The 27,896-nt window shown below is 39.9% G+C and overlaps 1 protein-coding gene across 9 annotated transcripts in view; it reads left to right on the top strand.

Moving 5' to 3' along the window:
* MIA3 (MIA SH3 domain ER export factor 3) overlaps positions 1-27,896 on the top strand; it is a 54,977-nt gene that overhangs the window by 14,227 nt on the left and 12,854 nt on the right. For 6 of the 9 annotated variants that reach the window (XM_027075022.2, XM_027075021.2, XM_027075020.2 and 3 more), the window contains exons 5-13: positions 662-823; positions 3,388-3,533; positions 21,393-21,524; positions 24,435-24,456; positions 25,184-25,272; positions 25,527-25,604; positions 25,688-25,798; positions 27,023-27,094; positions 27,274-27,378. In XM_027075022.2, coding sequence (XP_026930823.1) covers positions 662-823; positions 3,388-3,533; positions 21,393-21,524; positions 24,435-24,456; positions 25,184-25,272; positions 25,527-25,604; positions 25,688-25,798; positions 27,023-27,094; positions 27,274-27,378 — 917 coding nt within the window. Of the gene's footprint in view, positions 1-661; positions 824-3,387; positions 3,534-20,121; positions 20,440-21,392; positions 21,525-24,434; positions 24,457-25,183; positions 25,273-25,526; positions 25,605-25,687; positions 25,799-27,022; positions 27,095-27,273; positions 27,379-27,896 lie in introns of those variants that run through there. The other 3 variants (XM_027075019.2, XM_027075023.2, XM_015061646.3) reach the window with 3 other exon arrangements.

Raw genomic sequence — 27,896 nt, 5'->3', positions numbered from 1 at the left:
TTTGGGGAGGGGAACATTTTTGCATGTAATCAAAGCAGACCTATTTTCCATTAGAATGCAAAACTGATGAATTTTTAGGGTAAACTGTGATGCTTTAAAGAAATTCATCTTTCGTGTGGGTCACATTGGACTCTGCCCTAAGCCTCTTGGGGAAGGAAATGGGTTCTCACTCTTTTTGACAATTAGAGGTACTCTGAAAATATTTGAAAGCTATTTCAGTAAGCTGCCTTTGGTAACGCTAGCTCTGTGAAACAAACATGCTTGTGAATGAAAGAATTCGTGTTCTTTTTGTGTGGCGTAGACATTTCCTATTTCTGCCCTTGACTGGAATTCTCTTCTGCACATTCACCTGGTTGGGCATGTGTTGGGTTTGTCAAGGGGAGTTAGGGATATTGAACCCCTTACCACAAATGGGTTTATTTATAAAATACTTCGGAATATGGGTTTCTTTGTAAATTGTAGTCATCTGTAAGTGAGACAAAAGCAACTGAAACTCTTATTTCCGCACTCAGTCGAGCTTCCTGGGATCCCGGCATGTGGAGGGAGGGCAGTGGGAAGGTGCCTAGGGGGTGACCAGGGAGGGAGAGCTGCCCAGTGGGAGAGGCCGAGTGGGGAGTATCGTCAAGGCTTTGCCAGCCCAGTGCATTCTTCTTCCCTGTAGGAATACAGCCACTCCTTGAAGATAGTTTCCCACAAGATCACACAGAAGACCTTAGAGCACAGATTCCCAAAGAGCCCAGCCAGTTGGATCAACTTGGGACTGGTGACAAGGGTGGCTCAGAAGTGTCACAGAAGCCGAATACTGAGAAGGACATAGACCCAGGTAAAACTTGCAGATTTTTTCTACAAAGTAGAGGTGTGTCATAAACAACAGCTTCTAGGACATTTGTTCTTTTTTTTTTTTTTCCTTTTTTAATTATTTAGGTAATCTCTGCACCCAATGTGGGGCTCGAACTCATGACCCTGAGTCGTGTGCTCTACCAACTGAGCCAGCTAGGTGCCCCTGGACATTTGTTCCTAAAGGCGGGAAATCGAAGGGAGAATAAGACAGGCATGAATGAGTGTTAAAAAACAAGAAACCCCAGAATAGAAAGAAAAGCAGTTGAGGCAGATGGATGGAGGTCAGCAGTAGGAAAAAGGCCAGAGACTATAACCAACCAAAATATCAATGTTTGGCTGTCATTACTCACGTAAATAATTTCAGTCTAAACTATTATTCTTCAAAGGCCTTATGTTCTCAAACAGTAGTTTTCAACCAGACCAGCCAGCATCAGAAACTCTGAGGGTGGAGACCAGCAAGCTGTGTTTAACAAGCCCTCCAGGAAATTCTGATCAGCTGAAAGTTTGAGAGGCACCGCTTTATTTATTTATTTTTTTCAGTGTATTTATTTTGGGAGAGAGCACAAGCGGGGAGGAGCAGAGAGAGAGAGAGAAGACAAAGTCTGAAGCAGGTTCCATGTTGACAGCAGAGAGCCCGTAACGGGGCTTGAACTCCTGAACTGTGAGATCATGATCTGAGCCAAAGTTGGATGCTTTAACTGACTGAGCCACCCAGGCACCCCAAGAGCCACTGCTTTAAAACCCACAAATTCTTCTCCCCCCTCTCCCGCCCCCAGTAGAATACAGTGTGGCTCAGGTCTTGTGTTAATTTGCTACCTGGACATGGCAAAAACCTTAAAAACAGTGAAGGGGATATTTATGCCTAGGTGTCTGTACGCCGTGGGGAGCAGTACAGAAAGTTGTGCATGGTGTCGTGGTCCCGCGTGGCCTGACACCAGTGTGTCAGCATTAATCACAGGGCGCAGCAAACACTCAGTGGAGAGCAACTCACTTCATTTGGATTGAGGAGACTATTTAAAAACAAGACGACAAGCCCAATAATGGCATCAACAGGTTGCTACTGAAGAAAGGCTAATTGTGTTATTTTGTGTGTCCGCTGTGGGGGGTGGTGTGTGTGATACCATTACTGGTTCTGTGTCCTTCGAGGTTGTGGTGTGTAACCCGGGATAAAGCGCTACCCATGAGACCTGGTAGCACCATGTGGGCCTTCAGGAGAAGCCACGGCATGGGCAGGAATTCTGTAATTGGGGAAGAAATGACCTATCAGAGGCCTCCCGTGTTCCAAGGACGTTGCATTCATGTATCATCCTCTCTAGTTCTAAAGTCTTTATCTCAAAAAGAGTCAAAAGAGTTTTTTCAGCTTGTTGAAAATGAGTCCTACGCCACGATGTCTCGTTAACGCTCTTGCTCAGAAACTTTCAAGGCTAGGAAAACCTCTGCTTGCAGAATTAAAAACAGATTTTTTGCCCGGTCCTTCCGAGTTCTGCCACAGGATGACATGAGCTACCCTTACAGGCTCATCTTCCCCAATGTCCCTTCGTGCATCTCAGCCACCCTGACTGTGGACACTTCCCCAGGGTCACAGTCATAGATCCATCGTGAATGGAGTCGCTGGGTTGGGAGAGAGTCACCTCCTCCGCCCCTCACTAACCGCTTGCTGAGCTCCTAGCTGTTTACAGAACGGGCCCAGCCTCAACTAATTCAAACTGAGGTCACCTCCCCACCACCTCCTCTAGTGAAACCCTTTCAGGCTTAGCAGAGCTTTAGGCCAGCCCCCGCTCTGTAAGCAGTTCCCGTTAGCTAGCGTCTCTGGGCGTTTACCTTGTTCTCTTTTGTGTAGCTGTCATTCATCTGTGAGGGAGCAGTCACCTGCCAGGGGCCAGACACCGTGCTAAGCACGGGTGCAGTCCACCTGCGGGTCTGCAAGCTGACGCTTTTCTACTCAGCGGTTGCCTGAAGTTTCTAACACAATGCTTCACCGGCACTGAATGAACATCTGGTAAATGCAACTGTGTCCATGTGGGAAAAAAAACAAAAACCATAAGATTCTGCTTTTCTCAATTCCCATGACTAAATACTGTTCAGAGAGCAGGTGTTTTGCCAGAGACATGATGGGAGATCTGGTGAGGGGTAGGGTGTGTTGGAGATACGTTCATTTCATAATGGAAGGGCGTGATGGCTCGAATGGGTGTTCTGAATTTTGTTCTCTCTAGAATTCTTTAAGAGCATAATTACATAAGTTATATACGTCTTTATATAAGACCTATAGAAACTGTGTCTTTTTTTTTTTTTTTTTTAGTAAATATGATTTAATTTTATCTCAAGTTATCTCTATGCCCAACTTGGGGCTCAAACTCATGACCCTGAGATCAAGAGCCACGTGCTCTACTGACTGAGCCAGCCAGGCGCCCCTATAAGTCTGTATACGTCTTTAAGAGAAGCCACTGACTCATACTCGGTGGGCACTCGATAAATATTTTAAACGAAGAGAAACAAGTCTTACTCTAAAGCATATTATAAAATATTAATTTTCACCCTCAATTTTAGGGATAATTCCAACAGAAAGCAGTCCTGTTGATGCTGTTGATGCAAAAAAGAAACTAGAAACAAATGCTGAAGAGCCAGCAAGTGTCTCACCTTTGGAAAATGCAATTCTTATAATATATTCATTCATAATTTATTTAACTAAGACGGTAAGTTCGACATACATAGCTTCTTCAGATAGAGTTATCGATTAATTACGGTTTTTGAGTTGATCTTGAGCATGAGATCAAGAACTTAAAATTACTGCTGATCCTTTGACTTCAGCCTCTGAAATGGGTCACCTGTGTATAATTTGATGGGTTCTTAGCTCAGATCTGCGGTGTGTCAGAGCCGGGCATAGACAAACCTGTAAAACATGGCTGTTCCCCAGCAGGACCTTTTAGTCCAGCAGGGAGATAAAGACCTTCACTGGGGACACAGTATGATACGGGCAGAGAGGATTTTCCCGATGGGAGAATGATGTGTTGGATACACTGATTTCCTTGTGGTGGGAGGATGGGCAGAGGTCAGAAGTTTCGGCAGGAGCTGAAGGACAAATGGGAGTTTGATGTGTGTTGCTGAATAGAAGGAGAGGGAGGTAGCATGCGGTTCGACCGAGGAAATAACATGTTCAGAGAGATGGACGGTATTACAAAGAGAAGGCCTTTTGTGGAAGCCATGGAAGCCTTTTTGGTGTTGAATAGTTGAGGGTGTGGTTGGAGGGCGTCTTTTGGAGGGAGATAGGGAGATAGGTAAAGGAAGTTGTGTGTTGTGACAGGTAGTGCTACGCTCTTTGGGATTGGGATCCTTGGAAGGTTTTAAGCGGAAAGGGATGTGGTTAGATTTGTGTCTTAGTAAGAGTCACTTATGGCAGAGTATTCAGATTTATCTTTCTTAGGGAGTCAGGATTCAAGTGAGACATTTAATCTACCTGGAAGCATATTTAAGCTTTTTAGGACTTAGCTCCCCCTTGTGGTATTTGTTGAAATTGGACATTTTTCGGTAAATTGTGGGAATGAGCAAGCTTTTCAGAAGCTGGAGGCCAAGTTGTCCTTGGACCTGTAAAGAAAAGTATCCTCCTCCATAAAAGTATTTTGCCACTACGTTCTGTTATTTCAAGACTTGTGTAGGAAAGAGGATTCCCCCCCCCCCACCCCGTTCCATAAAAATGCATGAGTTTTGAGCCAGGATTATCTGGTTTCAAATCCCAGATTCATCATTGAGAAGCTTCAGCAAATTACTGAGCTCCGTTTAGCTGTCCTACATCTTCCAAATGCTGATAATACCTACTGCAATTGTTGTAAGAATTAAATGACTTGATAATAAAGTGTTCAGTGCAGTGCCTGGCATTTGTAGGATCTCACCACCCTCTGCCTGCTTCTCATTTGGATGGTCAGAGGGAAGCATAAAAACACTGGGTACCCAGGGAATTCAGGAGAAAGGCCACCGGGGAGAGTTTTTAGCTTTCTCCATGGTTGTGGTGGTTAGCAGCCCCCCAGGTGAAGGTGTGTATGACCTGCGCAGTTAGAATAATGAAATTTTCAGTGATTAAGGCAGTTTCAGAATTTGAATTTTATCATCAGAATGAATCATTGTCACTTCAAAAATTTAACAGCCTCCAGATGTGGAAGGAGTTCTTTATTCATTTTGTTTGTGGATATGCACGGAGTCCCTTTCTAGGCCCACTTGGGGGCCACAGATGTGGTATAAAACAGGGTCTCTGCTTGGGGATGGTGGGAGAAGGCACAGACGGGAATGGCCAGGGAAAAGTGCACAATGTTACAAAGTAACATGGACTTTAAAGGTGTTGTCAAGAAAGCATTTTGATGGCCCAGTATGTGCAGAGTGTTGTGCTAGGAATAGAAGATTCTGAGAGGTATAAAGCGTGATTCTGATTTTGGAAAGGTTTAAGAAAAGGGCATATCAGATATATGAAAACTGAGAAAATGGAAAATATCTTGAAACAGTTTTTGTGAAATATCAAGTAGTATAGATAATTCTTTGGTAAGGCTGGGGAGTATTGGGGTGCTGACTTGTTCAGGAAAACTGGACCAGAAGTCAGATTCATGGATCCACCGTTGATGGAATCTTGGAGCTGGAAGGGACCTTCGGGGGCAGCTTGTCCAGCTTCACTAATTGCAGAAATGTCCTCTTAGTCACCTGGCAGGTAGTTAGGAGATCTGGGTGTCAACAGCTCCTCGTGTGAACAACCTAACCTTACAGGGCCATACGTTGCCCTGTTGGCTCACTCATTCTCTTATTGACTCTAGAGTTTCCTTGCGTGATTCCTTCTTGTAGAATCTAATTCTTTTTCTGTATAGTAACTCTGAATGTTTGAAGTGGTGCTTTAATTTTTTAAGTGTTTTATCACGGAAAGTTTCAAACATACAAAAGCAGAAGTAATTGTAAAATGAATCCATGTCCTATTCCCAAGTTGACAGTAATTCCTTAATATCATCCAATACTAGGCATAAAAATCCCCTTTCCTACTTTTAAAAATTGTTTTTGTTCAAATCAAGATCTTGCTGGGGTCCAGATATTATAGAAGGTTGCCATATGTCTTAAATCAACTTTAGTCAGATATAAATGACATATAATAAAGGTTACCCATTTTAAGAATACAGCTCAGTGAGTTTTAACAAATGTATTCGCTCATGTTAAAACAATCATAACCAAGACATGGAACATTTCCTTCATTCAGAGAAGTTTCCTCATGTACCTTGTCAGTGTGTCTCCTTTACTGCTGGCTCCCGGCAACACTGAATTTCACTGTAGGTTCTGTTTGCCCGTTGGAGAATTATAAGTATAAAATGGACTCATACCTAGGAGTGAAACTGCCCTGCCACATGGTAAGTTTGTTTTAGCTGGAAAGGAGCGGCCAAACAATTCTCAAGAGTGACTGTCCAGTTTATACTTCCATAGCAATTTATGGGACTTCCATTTGGTCACGTATTTGCTAACATTTGATATTATCGGTCATAAATTTTAGACATTCTAGTAGATATGTCTTTGTGGGTTTTTAAAAAATTTTTTAAGTTTATTTTTTTATTTTGAGAGAGAGAAAAAATGCATGAGTGGGGAGGGGCGGAGAGAAGGAGATAGAATCCCACGTGGGGCTTTATCCCATGATGGTGAGATCATGACCTGAGCCAAAATCAAGAGTTGGACGCCTGACTGAGCCATCCAGGCACCCTTCTTTGTGGGTTTTTGGTTTTTTTTTTTTTTAAGTTTATTCATCTTTGAGAGATAGAGAGAGACAGAGCATGAGCGGGGAAGGGGCAGAGAGAGGGAGACACAGAATCCGAAGCAGGCTCCAGGCTCTGAGCTGTCAGCACAGAGCCTGATGTGGGGTCGAACTCACGGAACCGCAAGATCATGACCCAAGCCAAAGTCAGACACTCAACCGACTGAGCCACCCAGGCACCCCCCCTTCTTTGTGGTTTTAATTGTATTTCTTGGTGATATATGATGAGTACTTTTTCACATGACCATGTTGTGTGTTCATGTGCAAAATAGCTTTTCAGATCTTTTGTCCCCCTTTTTAAAGTTTATTTATTTAAGTAATCTCTACGCTCAGTGTGGAGCTCAAACTCACAACCCGGAGATCAAGAGTCACATCTCTTCCAACTGAGCCAGCCAGGCGCACCTCTTTTGCCCTTTCTTAAATTATTTTTTTCCTCATAAATATTAAGATCTAAGAGTTCTTCATGTATTTTGGTTATAACTTCTTTGTCAAATATATATTATGGGTAATTTTTTCAGTCTATGGCTTGGCCTTTCAGTTTCTTAACATTGCTTTTGAAGAGCAAATTTGTAATTTTGGTGAATACGATTTTATTAATTTTTATTTTTATGGTTAGTGCATTTTGTTTCCTGCCTAAGGAATCATAGGCCCTTCCAATGATGCAAATGTTTTCTCATACTGTCTTCTAGAAGTTTTATAGTTATACCTTTCATGCTCAGGTCTCTGTTCTGTGTTAATTTTTGTGAATGTTGTCAAGTTGCATATTTTTCTTCTATGGATATCATTTGCTCCCGTGGCATTTCTTTTCCCTTCCGATTACCTTGGCACTTGAGTAGAAATCAGCTGACCATATTTGTGTGTCCATCTGCACTCTGTTCAATTGATCTGTATTTCTATCCTAAGATAACACACTTTTCTGATTGGTATAGCTTTATGGTAGGTCTCGGAATCGGCAAAATTGTTTTTGGCTATTTCAGTTCCTTTGCATTTCCATATAAATTTTAGAACCAACTTCTGGAGATTTTATTTGTTACTATGTTGAATCTGTAGATGCGTTTCGGAAGAATCGATATCAACAAATATTAAGGCAACTAATCCATGAAGTAAGTTCATCTCCACATTTAGATCTTTTGTTTCTCAGCAGAATTTTGTAGGTCTCAGGTACAGGTTTCACACAGATTTTGTGTGCCTTTGTATTTCATGATTTTTGATGTGAAATTGTGTTTTTCTTACATGTCATTTACCATTGTTTTGTGCTGATACATAGAAACACAACTGGTTTTGTATATTTGTATCTTCAAACCTTATTGAATTTATTAGTTCTAGGACTTTTTTGTAGACTTCATAGGATTCTCTGTGTAGATAGGTGATTACGTCATCTGTGAATAAACACCTTTTAGAAAAGTCAGGTTAATGAAACATAATTACCTTTAGTAAAATTCACTCTTGCTCTGGACAGTTTGATGAGTCTTCACATTATTTCTTTAGATTTTTTTGTATCCCTCCTCTCTTGCCTTTCCTTCTGGGACTCCAATTACACGTAAGTTAGACCACTTCATGTAGTTCCACAGGTCACTGAGGCCCTGTTCTTTTTTGTTGCTTTTCAGCTTTCTAGGTCTTTGCTTCAGTTTAGGTATTCCTATTGCTGTCTTCATGGTCATTGATCTTTAAAAAAAATTTTTTTTTTAATTTTTAAAGTTTATTAGTTTATTCTGAGAGAGAGAGAATCCTAAGCAGGCTCAGTGATTAAACCTGACACAGGACTTGATCCCATGAGAGAGATCATGACCTGAGCCAAAACCAAGAAGAGTCTGACGCTCGACCGACTGAGCCACCAGGTGCTGCCCCCTCATTCATCTTTCATAGTATCTAATCTGTGGTTCAGCCCATCAAGTGAATTTTTCATTTCTGGTCATTTAATTTTCAGCTCTGAATGTTCTACTTGGTTCTGTTTATGTCTTCCACCTTTTGTCAGTATGGCCAAGGTAAACTTCAAAATATTCTTTTCAAATTTTTTCAGAAAAAAATAAATGTTTTCAAGCCAATTGTCATCTCTGTTGCAACTTCTTGTTTTGTTTTTTTTCTTTTTTCTTTTTTCTTTAGAGAGAGAGAGAGAAAAAAAGACCATGAGCAGGGGAGGGGCAGAGAGAGAGGGATAGAGAATCCTAAGCAGGCTCTGTGCTAGTAGCACAGAGCCTGACTCAGGGTTCAATCCCATGAATTGTGAGATCCTGACCTGAGCTGAAATCAAGAGTCAGATGCTTAACTGTCTGAGCCACCCAGGCGCCCCTCTTGGTCTGTTTTTATAGATTGATTTCTCTCCTACTCATGGGATATTCCTGTGGGTTTTTTTGTTGTTGGTGGTGGGGTTTTTTTGTTTTTTTTTTTACATGTCGACCTACTTTCCTGCTTTTTTTACACATAGTGATTCTAGTGATTCCTTGTTGTTGCTGGATGCCAGGTGCTGTGAATGTTACATTGTTGAGTGCCTGGTTTTTAGTGACTTTTTTTTAAATGTTGAGGTTTGCTTTGCTAGACAGTTGTTACTTGTGGACCAGCTTGATCCTTTCTAGTCTTATTTTTAAGACTTTTTTTTTTTAACGTTTATTTATTTTTGAGACAGAGAGAGAGACAGAGCATGAACGGGGGAGGAGCAGAGAGAGAGGGAGACACAGAATCGGAAGCAGGCTCCAGGCTCTGAGCCATCAGCCCAGAGCCCGACGCGGGGCTCGAACTCACGGACCGCGAGATCGCAAGATCGTGACCTGAGCTGAAGTCGGACGCTTAACCGACTGAGCCACCCAGGCGCCCCTTTAAGACTTTTTTAAGATTGTGTATATAGTTGTCTTGACTCTAGGGGTAGTATAGCCCTACTCCTAAGGCGTGATTCTTCTGGAATCTACTGAATGTCAGGCAATGTCAGGTCACTCTAACTGACTGGAGCGCAATTTGCTTCCCACGCCTGTGTAGAACTCTGGGATTTGTTCAGCTTTCAGAATGGTGGCAGCTATTCTTTTCATCTGAGGGGGTTTTTTTGCCCGTCCTTAGAGATTCTTACCTTGGGCAGATCTGCTTCAAATTCAGCAAAGACTGAAGGAAACCCCCTCACGGATTTCTGGAACTCTTTTTCTTTGTAGCCCCCGTCTTTGTGGTACCTTTCCCTGCACATTTCAGTAACCTTTGTCTCCCTGAACTCTGGCCTTCTCCTCTTCAGGGAGATTGGTGGGCTCTGAGAGGCTTTTCCCTGTGCTCAGGTGAGAATGTGTCTCCAGGCAGGAAGCTGGTTGACCAGCAGGCTCACCTCCTTGTTTTCCCTTCCTTCAGCGGTCATGGTTGTGTGCGGCCTGTTGTTCTCCACCTGAAAATTGTGTTTTTCATGTGTTTTGTCCAGTTTTCTAGTTATTTCAGTGGGAGGGCAAGTATACCCTTTCCTCTGCCTGTAGATTTTCTCCTTTTGTTTGTTGTTGTTGGAATGTATTCATTGAAGAAACGGTTTGTTTGGCCTCTAGGGGCTATATCATGTTCTGCATTTTGCTAACTACATTCCCCAGCGTAACTGAACATGTTTCTCTGACTCTTTGTATTTGCTGGGAATTGGTAGTCCGATTCAGTTTCAATACTGATTGGCAAGGATACTTAACAGGAGATGTTTGCTTTCAGCAGGAGGCATCTAATGTATAAATGTCCCTCTACTTTTTGTTTTTTAATTTTTTTTGATGTTTATTTTTGAGGGAGAGAGAGAGAGAGAGAGAGAGAGAGAGAGACAGAGCATGAGTGGGGGAGGGGCAGAGAGAGAGGGAGACACGGAATCTGAAGCAGGCTCCAGGCTCCGAGCTGTCAGCACAGAGCCCGACGCGGGGCCTGAACTCACAGACTGCGAGATCATGACCTGAGCCGAAGTTGGAAACTCAACCAGCTGAGCCACCGAGGCAACATCCCTGGATGTCCCTCTACTTTTGATGTCACTAGTCATTGGTGACATTGACTAAGTCTGTTAATATATTATGGTGCAAAATGGTGTTAAGGGATCGCTTCTCGGCCTTTTGGCTAAGATCAAGTGTAAAATGGTGATATGGTGATTATATTGTTGCTGCTTCATTTAAAGGCTGGGATATTTCTTCAAAAAGAAACATAGCCAAGTATTGTTTACACTGAGATTTAGTTTGTATAGTATAAATATTTGATTCTTTCTATTTAAATAGTTCCCAAAATAATGACTTGGTTTCCTGGCTTTATCCAGAGATGTCCAGAGGGGTTTTTTGGTGTATTCCTTCTGACTCTATTCTAATCATTATTACGATGTCATGAATTTGAAAATAGTTGGTGTGTTTCAATCCACTGTAGTTCTTATTCTTACCAGTGCTCAATTTCTCCCACTTTTGGCTAGTGGGAGTCTCTTCAGCTTGGCTTCGGAGCCTTTTGGACACCACCCAGTGGTCACTGACACCTTCCTTGCTTTCTAGTGTGACAGCGTGTTCTAATCCTCTACATTTCCTGCCGGCACCTTGAAGGAGTTATTTCTTTAAGGAGCCCCTGATTTCTTTGAATGGGAAATAGTATTTAAAAGCTGCATTCTGGATACGAAGATGCTTATTGCTTTTGAGTTGGGATTTCTAGGCCTTTTCAGGGGGCAAGGCTAAGAAAGACATGGAGTTTTTTTGTGTGTTTCAGTATTCATCTTGGTTCCATATGGATACTCCCAAAATAAAATCAGGATGCTAGAGGGATTGTACTTAACCTCATCTATCTTACACATGCATTTTCTTTCTCCAGTGTCGGAAATCCCAGTTTTCAATGATGTCAACATATTTACTTCATTTTACAGTAGTCACACAACAATATTAAAAACACCAATACCAACACTGCCACCCACGATATATTATTGAAAATGTTTTCAGGATGTTTTTCAGCTATATCCCACTAGTGCATGCTTGAAATAATTCTTTTCTGTCATCCTGCCATCAACTTGATACAGTTAGGTTAATTGTTTCATTTTTGCTTTCACTTTTTAGGGATTGCTTTTAAATGTATTTGTTTGTTTTGTTTTGCAAGTATCTAACATATTTATAAGATCCAAAGCCAATTTATAAAACAAATGCTCTTTGGAGAAGTCAAGGTTTTGTCCCAGGTCCACTAAACCTGTTGTTACCCTCCTCTATGGATAATTTTTAAAATTAATTTCATTATCTTATCATTAAAAAATAAGCACAAGGGGGGGGTGCCTGGGTGGCTCAGTCGGTTGGGTGGCCGACTACAGCTCAGGTCATGATCTCACAGTCTGTGAGTTCGAGCCCTGCATCGGGCTTTGTGCTGACAGTTCAGAGCCTGGAGCCTGCTTCTGATTTTATGTCTCCCTCTCTCTCTGCCCCTTCCTTGCTCTCTCTCTCTCTCTCTCTCTCTCTTTCTCTCTCAAAAATAATAAACATTAAAAAAAGTCCAAAAAAATCGCATGATTTCCACATTCAGCCAAGATAGATTTAGAGATACTGGCTTTACCGTCACCGAAACAACTGGAGAGAAAAAAAAATCAGACAAAATTAATGAAGCCATTTTCAAATCACTGGGCATCAGGTAACAAAGGACAGTGATTCCCAAAAGATCGGGAACAAGTGCCGTGAGCGCTACAATTGTGCCTGCTCACTGCACTGAAAGAGTCCCAGGTTGTGTTTCTCTAGAGAACCTTGACTAATACAACATTCTTGAGCTTTGTTCTGTTTGTTCAGGTAAATAACTAGGAAATAGTTTGATTCTTTGGCGTCTTGGAGTTTCAGGTTTGTTAGGCAAGGTACGAACAGCATTTAGTCTGGGTCGAGACCCTTCTGCGTACTTCATCCAGGTCTAGAATCATAAGGTACTATTCTTGGCCCTATGTCAGGAACTGTTCCCTGGGAACAATTAGATAGTTTCTCTGACGTTGAGTAATTTTGTCAACCTCATGTGCTGATGAATTCTCAAAGGGGATCTTTCCTGGATCCCCTGAGTGTTTGCTCTCTCACCCTGCCCCATGCCTCCTCTTGGTACTCAGCCCTGTGAGTTTTAGCTGCCTTGCTTTGCCTGGACTTTCAGCTCCGTCTCCTCAACTCCGGGTTCCTCACTTCTGTGCCACAATAGGGGACACCCACACACAGCCACACACATAGGTAGAAGAGGTTTTTTATAAGGAATTGACAAACGCACAAATGGAGGCTGAGGAGTCCCACAGTCTGCTGTCTACAAACTGGAGACCCAGGAAAGCCAGTGGTGTAATTCAGGTTGAGTCCCAAAGGGAGCTGATGGTGTAGATGCTAGTCAGGTCTGAAGGCCTGAGAACCAGGAGTAGCAAGGGTAGAAGAAGAATGATGTCCTAGCTCAAGCAATCCCAGAGAAAGGGGTGAATTCCTTTTGCATTTTGCTCTTTTCAGGCCCTCAGTGGATTGGATGATGCCTACCCATATTGGGAAGGGCAGTCTACTTTACTGAGTGAATCGATTCAAATGCTAATCTCATCTGGAAACATCCTCAAAAGCACAAAAATTAAGGTTTAATTTGGGTGCCCCATAACCACTCAAGTTGCCACATAAAAGTAGCCATCACATTTGTTCATAATGTGTGGCATCCAGTCAGAGATCACTAGTCATGCAAAGAGGCAAGAAAATAGAAACCATGATGAGGAGAAAAATCCGCCTATCCAACCAAGAACTACCAGAGATGTTAGAATTAAGCAAGGATATTAAAATAGGTTTTATTACTATATTTTGGATGTTAAAAAAGTTAAGTAGAGGCATAAAAGATATTTTTTTTAAAAAGACCCAAATCAAACTTCTGGATTTGAAAACTGCAGTGACAGAGATGATAAATATACGGGGTGGAAGTAGTGCTAGATCAGACACTGTAGGTGATAAGATTAGTGAACTTGAAGACCTAGCATTAGAAGCTATTCAATATGAAATACACAGGGAAAAAAGACTCAAGGAAACTCATCAGATTCCCTGTGAGCTGTGGGACACTTTCAAGCAGCCTAGTAAATGGAGCTGGAATCACTGGAGGACAGGATTGAAGAGGTGTCCAGAAACAGATTTAAAGACATAATGGTTGAAAATTTCTAAAATTCATGAAAGCTGTAGATCCACATATTCAAGAAGTTCAATGAAACCCAAACATAAGAAGCATGAAGGAAACTGCACTGAGGTATATCCCAATCAAATTGCTCAAAAGTACCTGATAAATAGCAATCTTAAAAGCAGAGAAAAAAAAGACACTTTACATAGAGAAGGATGAAGATAAGGTTGACATCAAGATTTCTTATCAGAACGCATGGCAGAATACAGTAGAATAAAATCTCTTAATATACTCGAAGAACAGTATTGTTGACCTATAATATCATACCAAGGAAGATAATTCTGTAAAGCAAAGATTAAATGAAGATTTTTGTTTTCCAATGTACAAGACCTGAATGAATTCACTGGCACACTTGAGCCTTGAGAAATGTTCAAGGAAGACCGTTAGGCATAAGAAAAATGGCAATAGGTGGAAATAGTGGAGCCACACGAAGGAGTGGGGGGGTGCCAGAAATGGTAACCATATACGTACATGTATAAAACCATCGTGTTACTATTTAAGCGTTTTTAAAATGTAATTTCTTGTAGCATAGGGTTTCAAAAATACGCAAAATAAAATACAGGACAACAATAATATGAAGGTCAGGAGATGGAGAAGTGGTAATAACTCTCATAAAGTGCTTACTATACACATGAAGTAGTACAGTATCACTTGAAGGTGGACTGTGATAAGTGATACACTATAAACCCTAAAGCAGCCACTAAACCACTAAAATAACAAGAGAAGAGAGAAATTAGAATCATTAAGAAGACTCAATGATCTGAAAGAAGCCAGAATAAGAGCAAAAAGGGAACAAAGAACAGATGGAATAAATAGAAAAAAAAGATGCCTAGGCTTAAACTTAATCCTAGAAGTAATCACATTAGATATAAGTTGTCTAAATACCCCAATTCAAAGACAGACGTGGTTAGATTGGGTAAAGAAGCAGGATCCAAATAGATGCCATCAGGAATCATACTTTAAAAAGACATAAAAAGGTTAAAACTGAAAAGATTGAAAAAGATACCTCATGCTAATAGTAGTCAGGTGAAAGCTAGAGTGGCTGTATTAATACCAAAGTAGATTCTAGAGCAAAGTATATAACAGGGATAAAGAAAGTTACTTTCTAGGACAAAGTAGTCATTAGTCATAACAATGACTCCTAATAATAGAGCTCTAAAGTACACGAAGCAAAAGTTGATAGAAGTGAATGGAAAAATAGATATATGTATATAATTATAATTAGAGATTTCAATATCCTTCTCTAAGTAGTTGATAGAATAGACAATGTGAATAAGGTTGTAGAAGATGTGAACAACATTGTCAACCAACTTGACCTGATGGACATTTATAGAACATCCCAGAAGAGCAGAATATATATGCTTTTTGAGTGCACATGGAGCATCTACCAAGATAAATCATATTCTGGGTCATAAACCGAATCTCAAAAAATAAAAAAGATTCATATCATACAAAGTATGTTTTCTGGACATGGTAAAACTGAGTTAGAAAGCAGTAACAGATCTCTTGAAAATTTCCAAATATTTGGAAACTAACTGACATACTTCTGAATAACTTCTGGGTTAAAGAAGAGGGAAATCAGTATTTTGAGCAGAATGAAAATGAAAACAGCATATCAAGTTTGTGCAATAACAGTAAAGCATTACTTGGAAAGTTATAGCACCATATATTAGAAAAAAAGAAAGATCTCAGATTAGTGACCTCAGTTTGTACTATAAGAGACTAGAAAAAGAAGAGCATATTGATCCTCAAGAAGCAGAAGACAAGAAATAAAGAGCATAACTCAATAGAAAATAAAAAGGAAAGCCAATGAAAACAAAAGCTGGTTCTTTGAGATTAATAAAATTAAATAACCACTAGCCAGTGATCAGGGAAATAAAAGAGGAAACACAAACTACCGAGATCTGCAATCACACAGGGACATCACTACAGATTCTACAGAAATTAAAACAGTAAAAGGGAATGTTATGAATAATTTATGTTTATTTGATAGTTTAGGTGAGGTGAAGAAATTCCATCTAAGACACAGATTGCAAAAGCCTACTCAAGCCTTAGGGCTATTAAAGAAATTGCATTTTTTGTTAAAAACCTTTCTGCTAAGAAAACTCCAGGTCCAGATGGCTTCACTGGTGAATTCAGTTAAACATATTAGGAAGAAATAGTATTAATTCTATATAAACTCTTCTGGAGAATTGAAGATGAGAAAATACATCACAGTTCAAACCAGACCAAGATATAACAAAAAAAGAAAACCACAGACCAGTATCTCTCATGAGCATAGGCACAAAAATTCTAAATAAAATTGTAGCAAATCAAGCCCAATAATCTATAAAAATGAATACATAATGACCAAGTATGGCTTATCCCAAGAATGCAAGGTTCATTTAACATTAGAAAATCAATCAATGTAAGTCACATATTAACACATTTTAAAAATAACTTCCAAATGTTCTGCTCTACAGGCACAGAAAAAGCATTTGAACAAATCCAATGTTGATTACAGATATTAAAAAAAAGAAGTAATCAGCAAACTAGGAATAGACAGGGGCTTAAAATAGCCTCTATGAAAAACTCACAACTAATGTCATACTTAATGGTGAATAATTAAATGCTTCCCCTTATGATCAGAAACAAAACAAGGATGTTCACTCTCACCACACCTGTTTAGCATTATAGTGGGGCACAGTGAGGCAATGACCAGTGTACTAAAGCAAGAAAAAGAAGTAAAGCATACAGGTTGGGAAGGAAGGAGTAAAATTGTAGCAGACAATTGGAAATTGAAATTTAAAAAAACCTTTCAGTGCAAAATAGCATCAAAAAATATGAATTGCTTAAGGATAAATCTGGTAAAACTGTGAGACCTATAGTTGAAAACTATAAAATATTGCGGATATAAATTGAAGACCTAAATGCACGGACAGATATACATTGTTCAAGAGAAGACTAAATATTGTTATGCTATCATATTGTCACTGTGACAAACGGTATATCAAATATTAAGCTCCCCTGTGTGATCCCCAGAGTCAACGTAATCCTGATCAAAGTCTCACCAGGATTTTTTTTTTTTTTTTTAGAAAACAACAAGCTGATTGTACAATTCATATGGAAAATTCAAGGGGCCTAGAACAGCATAAACATGACCTGATTTCAAGACTTAGAATAAAGCTGTGGTAGTTAGGAGAGCACTGTATCAGTGTAAAGAGAGACAAAAAGATTATTGGAACAGAGAATAGACAGCCCAGAAGTAGATCCATACCACCCGGCAGTGGGCTTCAGACAAAGGAGGAGAGACAGAGTGGAGAAAGAGAAGTCTGTTCAACAAACAGTACTAGAACTATTGTAAATATCCCTGTGCAAAAAATTGAACCATACCTCAGTCAAACCTAAATTAACTCAAAATGCTTCATAGAAGTGAATGTAAAGCCTAAAGCTATACAACATCTAGAAAAAAAATTAAGCCAAAGATTTCTTAGGTTTGATACAAACAGCAGGATTCATTCATAAAAGAAAAATTTGATAATTTGGATTTCATCAAAATAAAAACTTATGCTTTCCAAAATACACTATTAGGTGAATGAAAAGACAAGCCACAGACTAGGAGAGAACAAAGCATGTACCTGAACAAGGACTTCTATCTGGAATATATAAAGAATTATCAAAGCTCACTTAATAAAAAATAACTCAGTAAAGTAACACTTCACCAAAGAAGATATGTGCATAGGAAATAAGCACATTTTAAAAATGCACATCATTACTTCTCGGGGAAATGCAAATTTAAACCACCATGAATTATCACTATATGCTTATTAGGTTGACTAAAATTAAAAAGTGATTAAAATACTAAGTATGGGAGAAGGTGTGGAGGAGCTGGCACATCACCTTGGAAAACCATTTGTCGGCTTCTTAAAAAAGTAGATGTCAAATGATCCAGTCATCCCTCTGCTAAGCATGTACCCCTGATAAATTCTACATCCATAAAAGGACTTGTATGTCAATATACATAGCCCCTCTATTTGTAAAAGCCAAAAATTGGCGGGGGTGGGGGGACCCTCAAACGCAGATCAACAGCTGAATAAATAAGCAAACTGTGATATATGCATACAATGGAATGCTATTGAGCAATAAAAAGCAATGAGAACCTATTGATGTATGGGAACAACATGGGTGAATCTCCAGTTAGGCTGAGATAAGCCAGAGAATTAGAATACATGGTGTATTATGTATTCCATATATAAAACTGCAGGAAATGTGAACTATTATAGAAATTCTGCTTGGCGTGGGGTTGGGCCCAGTCAGCAAGTGGCAGGAGGTAGGATTACCAAGGGGAGGAGAGGACTTGTGGAGGTGAAGGGTACGTTCAGTTTGAATGTGATCGGGGTTTCACAGGCGTATTCATATGTCACCATATGAATACCAGACTGCACTTTGTGTAGCTTATTGCATGTGAATTTTATCTCAGAGCCGTAAAAAAAAAACAAACAAAACATATATATATATATATATATATATGCGTGTATATATATATATATGTGTGTATATATATATGTATATATATATATATGTATATATGTATATATTTGTCCCTTGTTACTTTCTAATATACAAGTAGTATTCTATGTATTTTTCTCCACCCCTTTAAAAAAAAAATTCGGGAAATCATACTCTGGCAGTATATAAAATCTATTAATTTTTTTTTCCAGTTTCACAGTTTCCTTTAGTGTATTCAGCAACTCTTCTATTGATGGACATTTTGGTTGTTTCTAGTCTTTTGTTACTGTAAAAATGCTGGGATAACATAATTTTGTGCATATTATCTTTTCACCGTTTGTTGTACACACGGTATCTTTGAGATCTTTGGAAGTGAGATTGTTACATCAAAAGGTAAATACATGAGTAATTTGGGGAGATGTTGCTAAATTCCCTTTCACAGAGGTTGTATCATCTTGTGTAATGATGAGCAATGTATGTGTAGAATATTCTCCTACATTCTCTCACCAGCAGAGTATGTTGTCAGATGTTTAGATCTTGCCAGGATAAGAAATGGTATCTCAGTGTAGGTTTAATTTGTAGGTCTTCTATTATGTGTGAGCTTGTTTCCATAGGCTTGTGAGCTATTCCTAGGTTTTTTCCTGAGAACTGTTTGTTCAGTTTTTCAGCCCATTTTTCTCTGGTTTGTTGGCTGCTTTCTTCTCTATCTGTACGGTTTATATTTTAGGAATATTAACCCTTTGTCTCTAATGTTGCAATATGTTTTCTCAGGTTGTCATCGTCAAACTGCTTGTTCTGCATTTTTTGTATGCAGGGGCTGGACAAATTTTTTTTATTTTTAAGTAGTTGCAAATCTTTTGGATTTTGAGACATAATTGGAAAGGTTTTGTTCATAATACATTGAGAAATTTACCCATGTTTTTCCTAGTACTTGTTTTCATTTTTTTTACAATCAGGTGTCTGATCATTTGTAACTTATTATGAAAACCAATTTTATCGTTTTCCGTATGGTTTATTTAGTTATGCTAATACCGCTTATTAAAAAGGCTTCCCCCCCCCCCAACTGACGTATTATATACCAAGTTTTTAATGCAGTTGGGTGTATTTTTGGATTTTCTATTCTGTTCCATAATCTGTATTCTTGGGTCAGTACCTTACTTACTATTTTAATTGCAGAGCCTGCCTTCCCCTCCCTTTCCACCTCCCCTCCATTGCTCTTCGTTTTCAGAATTTTCCTGATTATTCTTCCGAATTGACGTTATATTAAACTTGAAGATGTACCTTTAAAGATTTGCAAACATTATTTTCCCTCCAGGGTAAATGTCCCCACTTTCTACAACTTTTAGAAGGAGTTTATATATAATCCTCGCCCTTTCCCACAAGGCACATCACTGTAAAGTACGGAACCCAGAACTGAACCCTTTCGCATGGTGCGTAATGACGTGGCTCCTTAGAAGCAGCGTTATTACGGGGCATCAGCAAGAGTGTGGGCCGGCCAGCTCGTGGCGTAGGAAGGGGACAAGTTGAGCGGGGCACTGGAGATGCCGGGGAAGGAAGCCTGGCCCAGGGGACCGAGGCGCAGCCCCGGTCCTTTACTAGGGGGCGGGAGAGGCTGCTCTCCCGCGTGGGCTGTAGGACAGATGTGTGCGGTTGCGGTCCCGGCACGCAGTGACACAAGGCCGGCACTGAGGAGCGTGAGTGGCTGAGGGGCGTGAGTGGCGGGTCTGTCCCCAGCCCCTGCTCCTCCTCATAGCCCCCGGGGCCCTTTAAATCAGGCAGTCTCCCCCAGTTCCTGTGGCAGGTGAGCGTCCAAGAGCCGCGCCTCCCTCTTCTTCCGCGCAGGTCTGTTCGCCCTTCGCTGCCTCGCTCCGCCATTGGTTTGTGCCGCTGTGGCCCCGCCCACTGCGGGCCGGCCTCCGTAGGCGCCTTTACGGCCTCTCAGGGGCAGTGTCTGATGACGTGTTTTCCAGGAGGCGTTGGGGGAAAGTGCCAGCGGCGGGGGGGAAGGCGAAGTTCACTCCCAGTGTCCGCCTCCTCAGCCGGCTCCTTTCCGAAGGAGGAAACGGTGAAAGAGGGGAGGGGGTCCCAGTGCTGTTCACGGGGAAACGTCGCCTCTGCTCGGCCTTCCCCACACAATGGATTCAGTTCCTGCCACTGTGCCTTCTGTCACCGCTTCCCCGGGGGACCCGGAACTTCTGGGACCCCTGTCGGTGCTCTACGCAGCCCTCATAGCCAAGCTACTGGAGGTGACGGTCCCCGCTCCCAGGGAGGGACCCCAGCTCTGGCAGGCGGGTAGACGAGTTCTGAGCGGAGTGGGCGCGCTGACCGGGGGAGGGAGAAACGGAGTGGGGTCAGGCCTGAGGCAGGCGAGGCGTTGTAGTGCTGTTTAGAGAGGAAAGGGGGAGTGTGTTTGAGGTTTCATCACTTGCTCATTTGTTACTGATTACTTAAATTGTACCAGGCATTGTGTTACTTTCTCGTTTGCGGCCACGATTTCTTCGGCTCCTTTTCCAGCGACCCCGGCACTGTTGGGGAATGGGGCCGGTGTGATAGTTACTTGTGTATTCGTAGAGGGCAGTCAAAGTATAGAAGCCGGCAGGTGTTTAACACAATTGTATTCCAGGAAACATTTAAATGAAAGGCTTTGGGTTATGTAGAAGATGGTTAATCAGAGCGGTCTAGACCAGTTATCAGGAGCTGTCTGAGCTTACTCAGCATTTGTTTTTATGTAAGAATAGAAGAGAATTAAGATTTAAAATCTTAGAGGAAAAACATATCATTTGTGTTATTCATTATCATTTTGGTCTTATTTGCAGCCACGAAAGGTGATTATTTCTCTAGGGTGTTCAATTTTTTGTTTCATGTGGCTTTTTAACTCATAAAAATTAGCTAAGAGGAAAGTGTGATCCAGAGATTCTAGACAGGTCTTAGACAACATGATGTGGTAAGACCTATTGTAAAGTGGAAATACATGTTCAGCTTAAAGACATTTAGCTTCATGATATTCAGAAACGCTTCATGCCAAACAAGAAATGGGCTGCCAGTATCCCAGCTTTATTGAAGCAGTGGAAGCGACTGAAGATGTTTGATGGAGAAGTTTTCTCATGGAGGTTCATTTCGAATTTCTGTGGATGACTCGTTGTGACTGCTCTATTGTAAATTTCCTCACGGTTTGCTATTTCTAATATTTCTGTTTCAGTTGGTTGCTACATTGCCTGATGATGTTCAGCCTGGGCCTGATTTTTATGGATTGCCATGGAAGCCTGTACTTATCACAGCCTTCTTGGGAATCGTGTCATTTGCCATTTTCTTCTGGAGAACTGTCCTTGTTGTGAGTAAATTAAACTTATGCCTTGACTCATCAAGACAAAGGATATTTTATAATCACTGGCCCTTTTGCTTTTTTCTTCAGCTACTAACATGAACACAAATGCTTATAATCTAAATTAATCTTGTGAAATAATTCAGTGTAATCTTTGTTAGCAAAGACTTCATCTTAATGGGAAAACTTCAATTTATGAATCTTAGGTAAAAATCTAAAGGTTAAGTGTATGTATACCTACTTGAGCACTTATATACCTTTTTTTTTAAACTTTTTTTTTTAATGTTTATTTTTGAGAGAGAGAGAGAGAGAGAGAGAGAGAGAGTGGGGGGAGGGGCAGAGAGAGAGAGGGAGACACACAATTGGAAGCAGGCTCCAGGCTCTGAGCTGTCAGCACAGAGCCGGACGCAGGGCTTAACCCCACTAACTGCAAGATCATGACCTGAGCTGAAGTTGGACACTTAACCAACTAAGCCAGGTACAGGTGCCCCTGTACATTTCTAATGAATTGGGAACTTTTACAGCTATTTTGAAAAGCACTTAAATAGTATATATCAGAATCCTTAAATTTTTCATATCCTTTTATTATAATATATTGCCATGTCTTATAATGTATTCTAAGGAAATAACTAATCATGCATTAAAAATCTTGTGTAAGGGTGTTCAGTGGAACACTATTTATTAGAGTGAAAACTTGGTACAAACTAAACGATTCATAGTAGGGGAATTGTTCAATTCTTGTATATCCGTATAATGGGATACTAGGTAACTCTAACTGTATGTATTTCAAAGACACTGGAGCCTAGAAAATGCTCACAGTTTAATATTAAGTGGAAAAAAGCAGAAATCAAGACCTTAAAATACAGATAAATGTATATTATATAAATATATGTACAAACAAAAAAATGCTACAAAACAACAAAATAGTAAAAGAAATATTTGTATCTAGGACACTAGGTAATTTTTCAGTCTTTTTCCAATTGTATCTGTTTCACAGATTTTCTGATTTGGTCATGTGTTAATTGTGCCCGTAGAAGATCTTTTTATTTAGAAATACAGATTATGTTAGTATCCAGAGAAATACGTATTAAAATTTTTATTCCTTGGAGTCTCTGTGCAGAATTGGTCTTTGGTGCTTATCCATGTGTGTATGTGTGTACACTTATGCATATTTGTACTTGTGACTATATTTCATTTTGTTTCATGGTTATCATGTAATTGGAGAAAAAAACCATTCTGTGTGAATGAGCTTTCCAGATGACAAGCTTTCAGTTTCAGTTGAAGCTTAATAGTTAAAGTAGCCAAAAGTATTGGATGCATGTCTTCCTAAACTTGAGTATTTTTCTGATTTCTTAGTTTTATCAGACATATCATTGTTCATAAACTTTCTCTCGTTGCACAAGTGATGGTAAAGTCACTTAAAAAGAAAGGTCTTTTGCCTGGATTCCTGTGAAGAGTCTTTTAACCTCACAGGACTTTTCCTCAGATGAGAGGAGAAAGGGAGCATAGAGAGGATGAGTGGAAGGGGGAAAAGGTGAAAATGTTTTTTGTTTCCCACTCTTGTTTCTCCCATCTAAAAAATCCTAAAACCTGTTTACATTTTCACAGGGTGAGGCGGGCTTTATGTTCTAACTGCTGCTTCTCAGCCTGTATGTTTGACTTTGGAACCATGGGCCCTGCTCTTAATTTGCTTGGTTCTTGCTTCTTCCCTGCCTCCTCCTGCCTGCTGATCTGGGTGAAAAAGAAATCTGGTGCAAAAGAAGCTTAGTCTCTCATTAGCAAGGCTGTGACATTAGAGAAACAGCCATTTCTTTCCATGTTGGAACTCGGACTGCATTTTCCTATAATGACATTATTAGGAGTGGTGTTAGATACTCTAATAATAAGATATCATGGATGACTTATGGACTGATTTGGGTATCTCATTACCATTTTGTAACTTTTGAACGTGGACATAAATTCTGGCTCGCAAAGACGTTCGGTGATACAATTTAAAACAAATTGAGTATCGCTTAGATTTTATAACCCTATACTTCAATGCTATCTTTAGAGATGAGGTAGAGGTCAGTTGTCATTTCTCTTGTTCGTGAATTTTCCTCTAGCAGTCTTCTTTCCCTTTTAGGTTGAGGACCACTGTGTTTAAAGATTTGGGAAAATGAGATGATCTAGTTTATTAGATTTCTAAACTCAGCCAATTGCCAACTTTTTTTTTTTTTTTAACGTTTATTGATTTTTGAGAGAGAGCTCACAAATTGGGGAGGGGCAGCAAGAGAGAGGAGGACAGAGGATCCGAAGTGGGCTCTGTGCTGACAGCACAGAGCCAAACGTGGGGCCCAAAGTCATGAACTGTGAGATCATGACCTGAGCCAAAGTTGGACAGTCAACTGGCTGAGCCACCCAGGTACCCCATCCAGTTGCCAACTTTTAATAGGATTTAAGATGTTTTCTGGTGAGAGAAAGAGACGTTATCTTAGTACAAAGATTATGCCTTTAATCTTGTTTCCTAAGAGTCTCTTTGAATGATCATTGTTTCTAGACCTCATTCTGGCTGTTTGGGGTTGTCAAATGAATGATTTCAGGTAAAAGAAGCATTAGTGTATTTAATATGAAAAGACCCATTTCCACTATTAATGTTAAGTGCTTTTGGTGCTCTTTTAATAGATAAAAATACCTTTAGTTGCAAAATGAGGTATTCACTTTAGTGCTTTTATTTATCAGAAACTATGAGGTATCACTACCAATTAGATTTGAAATGCTTTTTAACCTTTTTTTACTTTTAATCTTACAGATTATTATTTTGAACTTGTTATTAAATTTTCATTTAGTTATGATTTGACTTGTATATATTATTTCTGTAATATTATATAATACTATAATATTTCTATTAACGTTTTGACATCTAATTTTTTTTTCTTCTAGGTAAAGAATAGAGTATATCAAGGTAAATATTTAGGCTTATTTTGTTACTTGTACTTTTCCCCCAGTATTGGTGTTTGATCTGAGTTGATTCTGTATGTAAGCTAGAAGTAGATAACAATGACTTCTGATGCCTGATTCACTTATTCACTCCTGAACATTTTACTAATCCAGGTTGCTAGCTTGGATGACACAGTAGTTGGTGATGCCACCAAATGAAACAGGAGATGAGATGGGACAAATTGTGGGAGTAGGAAGAAGATGACTAGTTTGATTTGGGGCAGACGTGTCAATGTGAACAGTATTCCTGTACTAACGGTGTAACCAACACTATACATTTACTTAGGAAGGTAATTTGAGGACTAGAGATGTAAATCTACGTGCTTATGTTTATTGTCTCTTTCTTTTTGCAAATGACATGTATCCAAAATGATCACATTTACTAAGAAGAAAGGTACTTCATAAAGGGAAGGATATCAAGCTGAAGTATTTTATTCTACTTCCTATCTTTGAAATAAATTTAAATTGGAGTTTCTCATTGAAATAAAGGTCCTTATCATATTTTTCTTAAATTTTAGTAGTATTTTTATACCCTTATTGCTGTCAGCTACAGATTGCTTTTTTAAAGGCATAATAGTGATGTTCGGGAGTCCTTTTCCTTCATAGTGCTAGGTAGCATACTGCTGATACATTGGGTAATTCAGTTTTATTTAGTGATCATAGTAATCTTATGGATTTCCCCTCCCTTCTAGTCACTGAACAGCAGATTTCTGAGAAGTTGAAGAATATCATGAAAGAAAATGCAGAACTTGTACAAAAATTGTCAAATTATGAACAGAAGGTATAATTATTCTTTCAGTATTTATTTCAGTATATTCCCTCATGATTCCAGCTTGGATTATTTCTTCCTGTATTATAGTTCAGTTATTATGGTTATTTTAAAATTTCATTATTTCCTGCGAACCATCCAAATCGGAAGTAGTCATCCTATGTGTAAAGTATTGTTTTCTTCTCTAAGGGGTTACCTACTCAGAGGTATGTTTGGATAGCACTGTGATTTACATTTCTTAATTCTGAGTGCTTTATTTTCTATAGATCAAGGAATCAAAGAAACATGTTCAGGAAACCAAGAAACAGAATATGATTCTGTCTGATGAAGCAGTTAAATTTAAGGTAAAAATCCCTTCTCTTTTTGAGAGTACATCCTAAAAACAAAAGAAAAATAGTGAGTAATTACTATTAATGTCTGTTAATAGGATAAAATCAAGAAACTTGAGGAAACGAATGAACTTCTGGATGATACAGCAAAAAATCTGCGTGTTATGTTAGAATCCGAGAGAGAACAGAATGCAAAGAATCAGGACTTGGTAAAGTTTTGCTGCAAGGCATTACTGTGATTTTGCTTTCTAACTGCCATGTAGGGGCGGGTGAATTAAACTCTGCATTTTCCCATGCTTTAACTAAAGGAAGAGTGGGAGTCAGGGAAGTTGAACCCGCACCCATCCGTCTTCATAGAATCTTAAATGGTAGTACCACAAGTTGTTATTTTTATGGCTCTAAGAAGTATTTGTGTTCTTAGCCCTGGGTAATTTTCGTATTGCTTGGCTCTGCCCTCTGAAACATATGGAACAACTAAGAAACCGTAGCCCAGTCGAACAGTTCTAGTACTTTTTTTTTGTTTTGCATGATCCTTTTTAAAACAAGCCTTTTAGAACAGTTTTAGAATTTCAGAAAGGTTGCAGTGCTGGTCTAGGGGGTTCCCATACACGGCACACCCAGTCGAGCTTGTGCACCGGGTTGATCCGGTATTTGCCAGCTTTCTCCGCTCTGTTCACCGGTTCCCACTCTTGGTGTGCTGTTCTCTTTGGAAGGAAGGGACTGCACTCGGCCCCCAGCCGAGAGCCTGAAGAGTAGGCACCACCTCCTTGAGGAGGCAGTATCTTCACAAATTATTTGGAATTCTGTAAGTGAGATTTATTTGTGTATTCTGCCTCAAGGCCAACCATTTTTCAGTTCAGGCAGGAGGATTTTTAATTTTTTTTTTAAAGTTTATTTTTGAGAGAGAGCGCGCAAGCAGGGGAGGGGCAGAGAGTGAGACACAGAATCCAGCCTGAGCTGTCAGCACAGAGCCCAACGTGGGGCTGAAACTCACGAACTGCGAGATCATGACCTGAGTGGAAGTCGGATGCTTAACCCACTGAGCCACCCAGGTGCCCCAAGAGAATTTTTAAAGTGACCGTGGGGATTTTTTTTCCCCTACCAATAGGAAAAACCATTGATTTGAACTAGATTATGTGAAAGTTTGTTTTTTCTTTCTTTTTTTCTTTCCCCTTTTTGGTCTGGTCATCTACCACGTTATCTCACAGTCGGGAAGGTTGTGGATGGCATGTGATAGAGCTCCGATTATTTTTTTCTTTCCTTACCTCTTTACCTTCTTGACTTTTCTCCTCGGCTGAAAGTGAATCACCTGCTTTTACCTGAGAAGTAGGGGATGGCCCTGGAATGATGTTTCATCTTTTTAGCATATATCCCACTCTTCTACTAAAATTCTACCACATTTCTTTTGTGTGTGTTCTTTTTCCACATGGCAGATTCTGGAAAACAAGAAGTCTATAGAGAAGTTAAAGGATGTTATTTCAGTGAATGCCTCCGAATTTTCAGAGGTAAAGCTGTCTGTAATTTCTGCAGGATTGCGTGCCTTAGTTTTGTTGAGGAGCAGACGTTTGATTTTTGTTAGGATATGCAGTAAATGAAAACTATATGATGTCTAATTGAGAAAGTGTAACACCTCCCCACCCCACCTCCCCTTTGGAATTAATTCACTAATAGTGTTTTGCATTAGGTTCAGATTGCTCTTAATGAAGCTAAACTTAGCGAAGAGAAGGTGAAGTCTGAATGCCATCGGGTTCAAGAAGAAAATGCTAGGCTTAAGAAGAAGAAAGAGCAGGTAAAGGAAAGTTTAACATCCTAGATTATGTGAACTAGGGGACCGAATATCATTACCTCTTGAGTATCTTTTTTCAGATCTTTTTTTAGGGAAATGAAATATGTATGCAGAACTCTATTCTTAGATATGCAAAGTTTAAATTGTGCTCCCAAAATTGAGTTCATGTATATATCCTCCATCTGTTCTGGATTTTCTGTTCTCTACAATTCCTTATAGCTATCAGAGTGTTTAGTTTTTTCCTTGTCAAATACCAACCAGTTACTAACTTGAATAGCCTCAGGGGGATGATGGATTTGCTTCTTGACCAAAGAATTTGGTATTCATACCCTCCTTTGAGCAATTAACTGCTTCACTGACCAAGGGAAGGTTACATGACCTGCAGTGGACATGGGAGACAGGGAGATGTGCTCCTGGGTTCCTACTGAAGTGAATTATTTGAAGTGGCTGCAGTTTTCTGAAGGGTACAGTAAACTGGATCGACTTCCTTGACAACTCTCATGTTCTCACTGCAGTTCTGA

Source organism: Acinonyx jubatus, chromosome E4, assembly GCF_027475565.1.
Source record: "Acinonyx jubatus isolate Ajub_Pintada_27869175 chromosome E4, VMU_Ajub_asm_v1.0, whole genome shotgun sequence".
Lineage (NCBI taxonomy): Eukaryota > Metazoa > Chordata > Mammalia > Carnivora > Felidae > Acinonyx > Acinonyx jubatus.
This window is presented reverse-complemented; position numbering and strand designations above follow the sequence as displayed.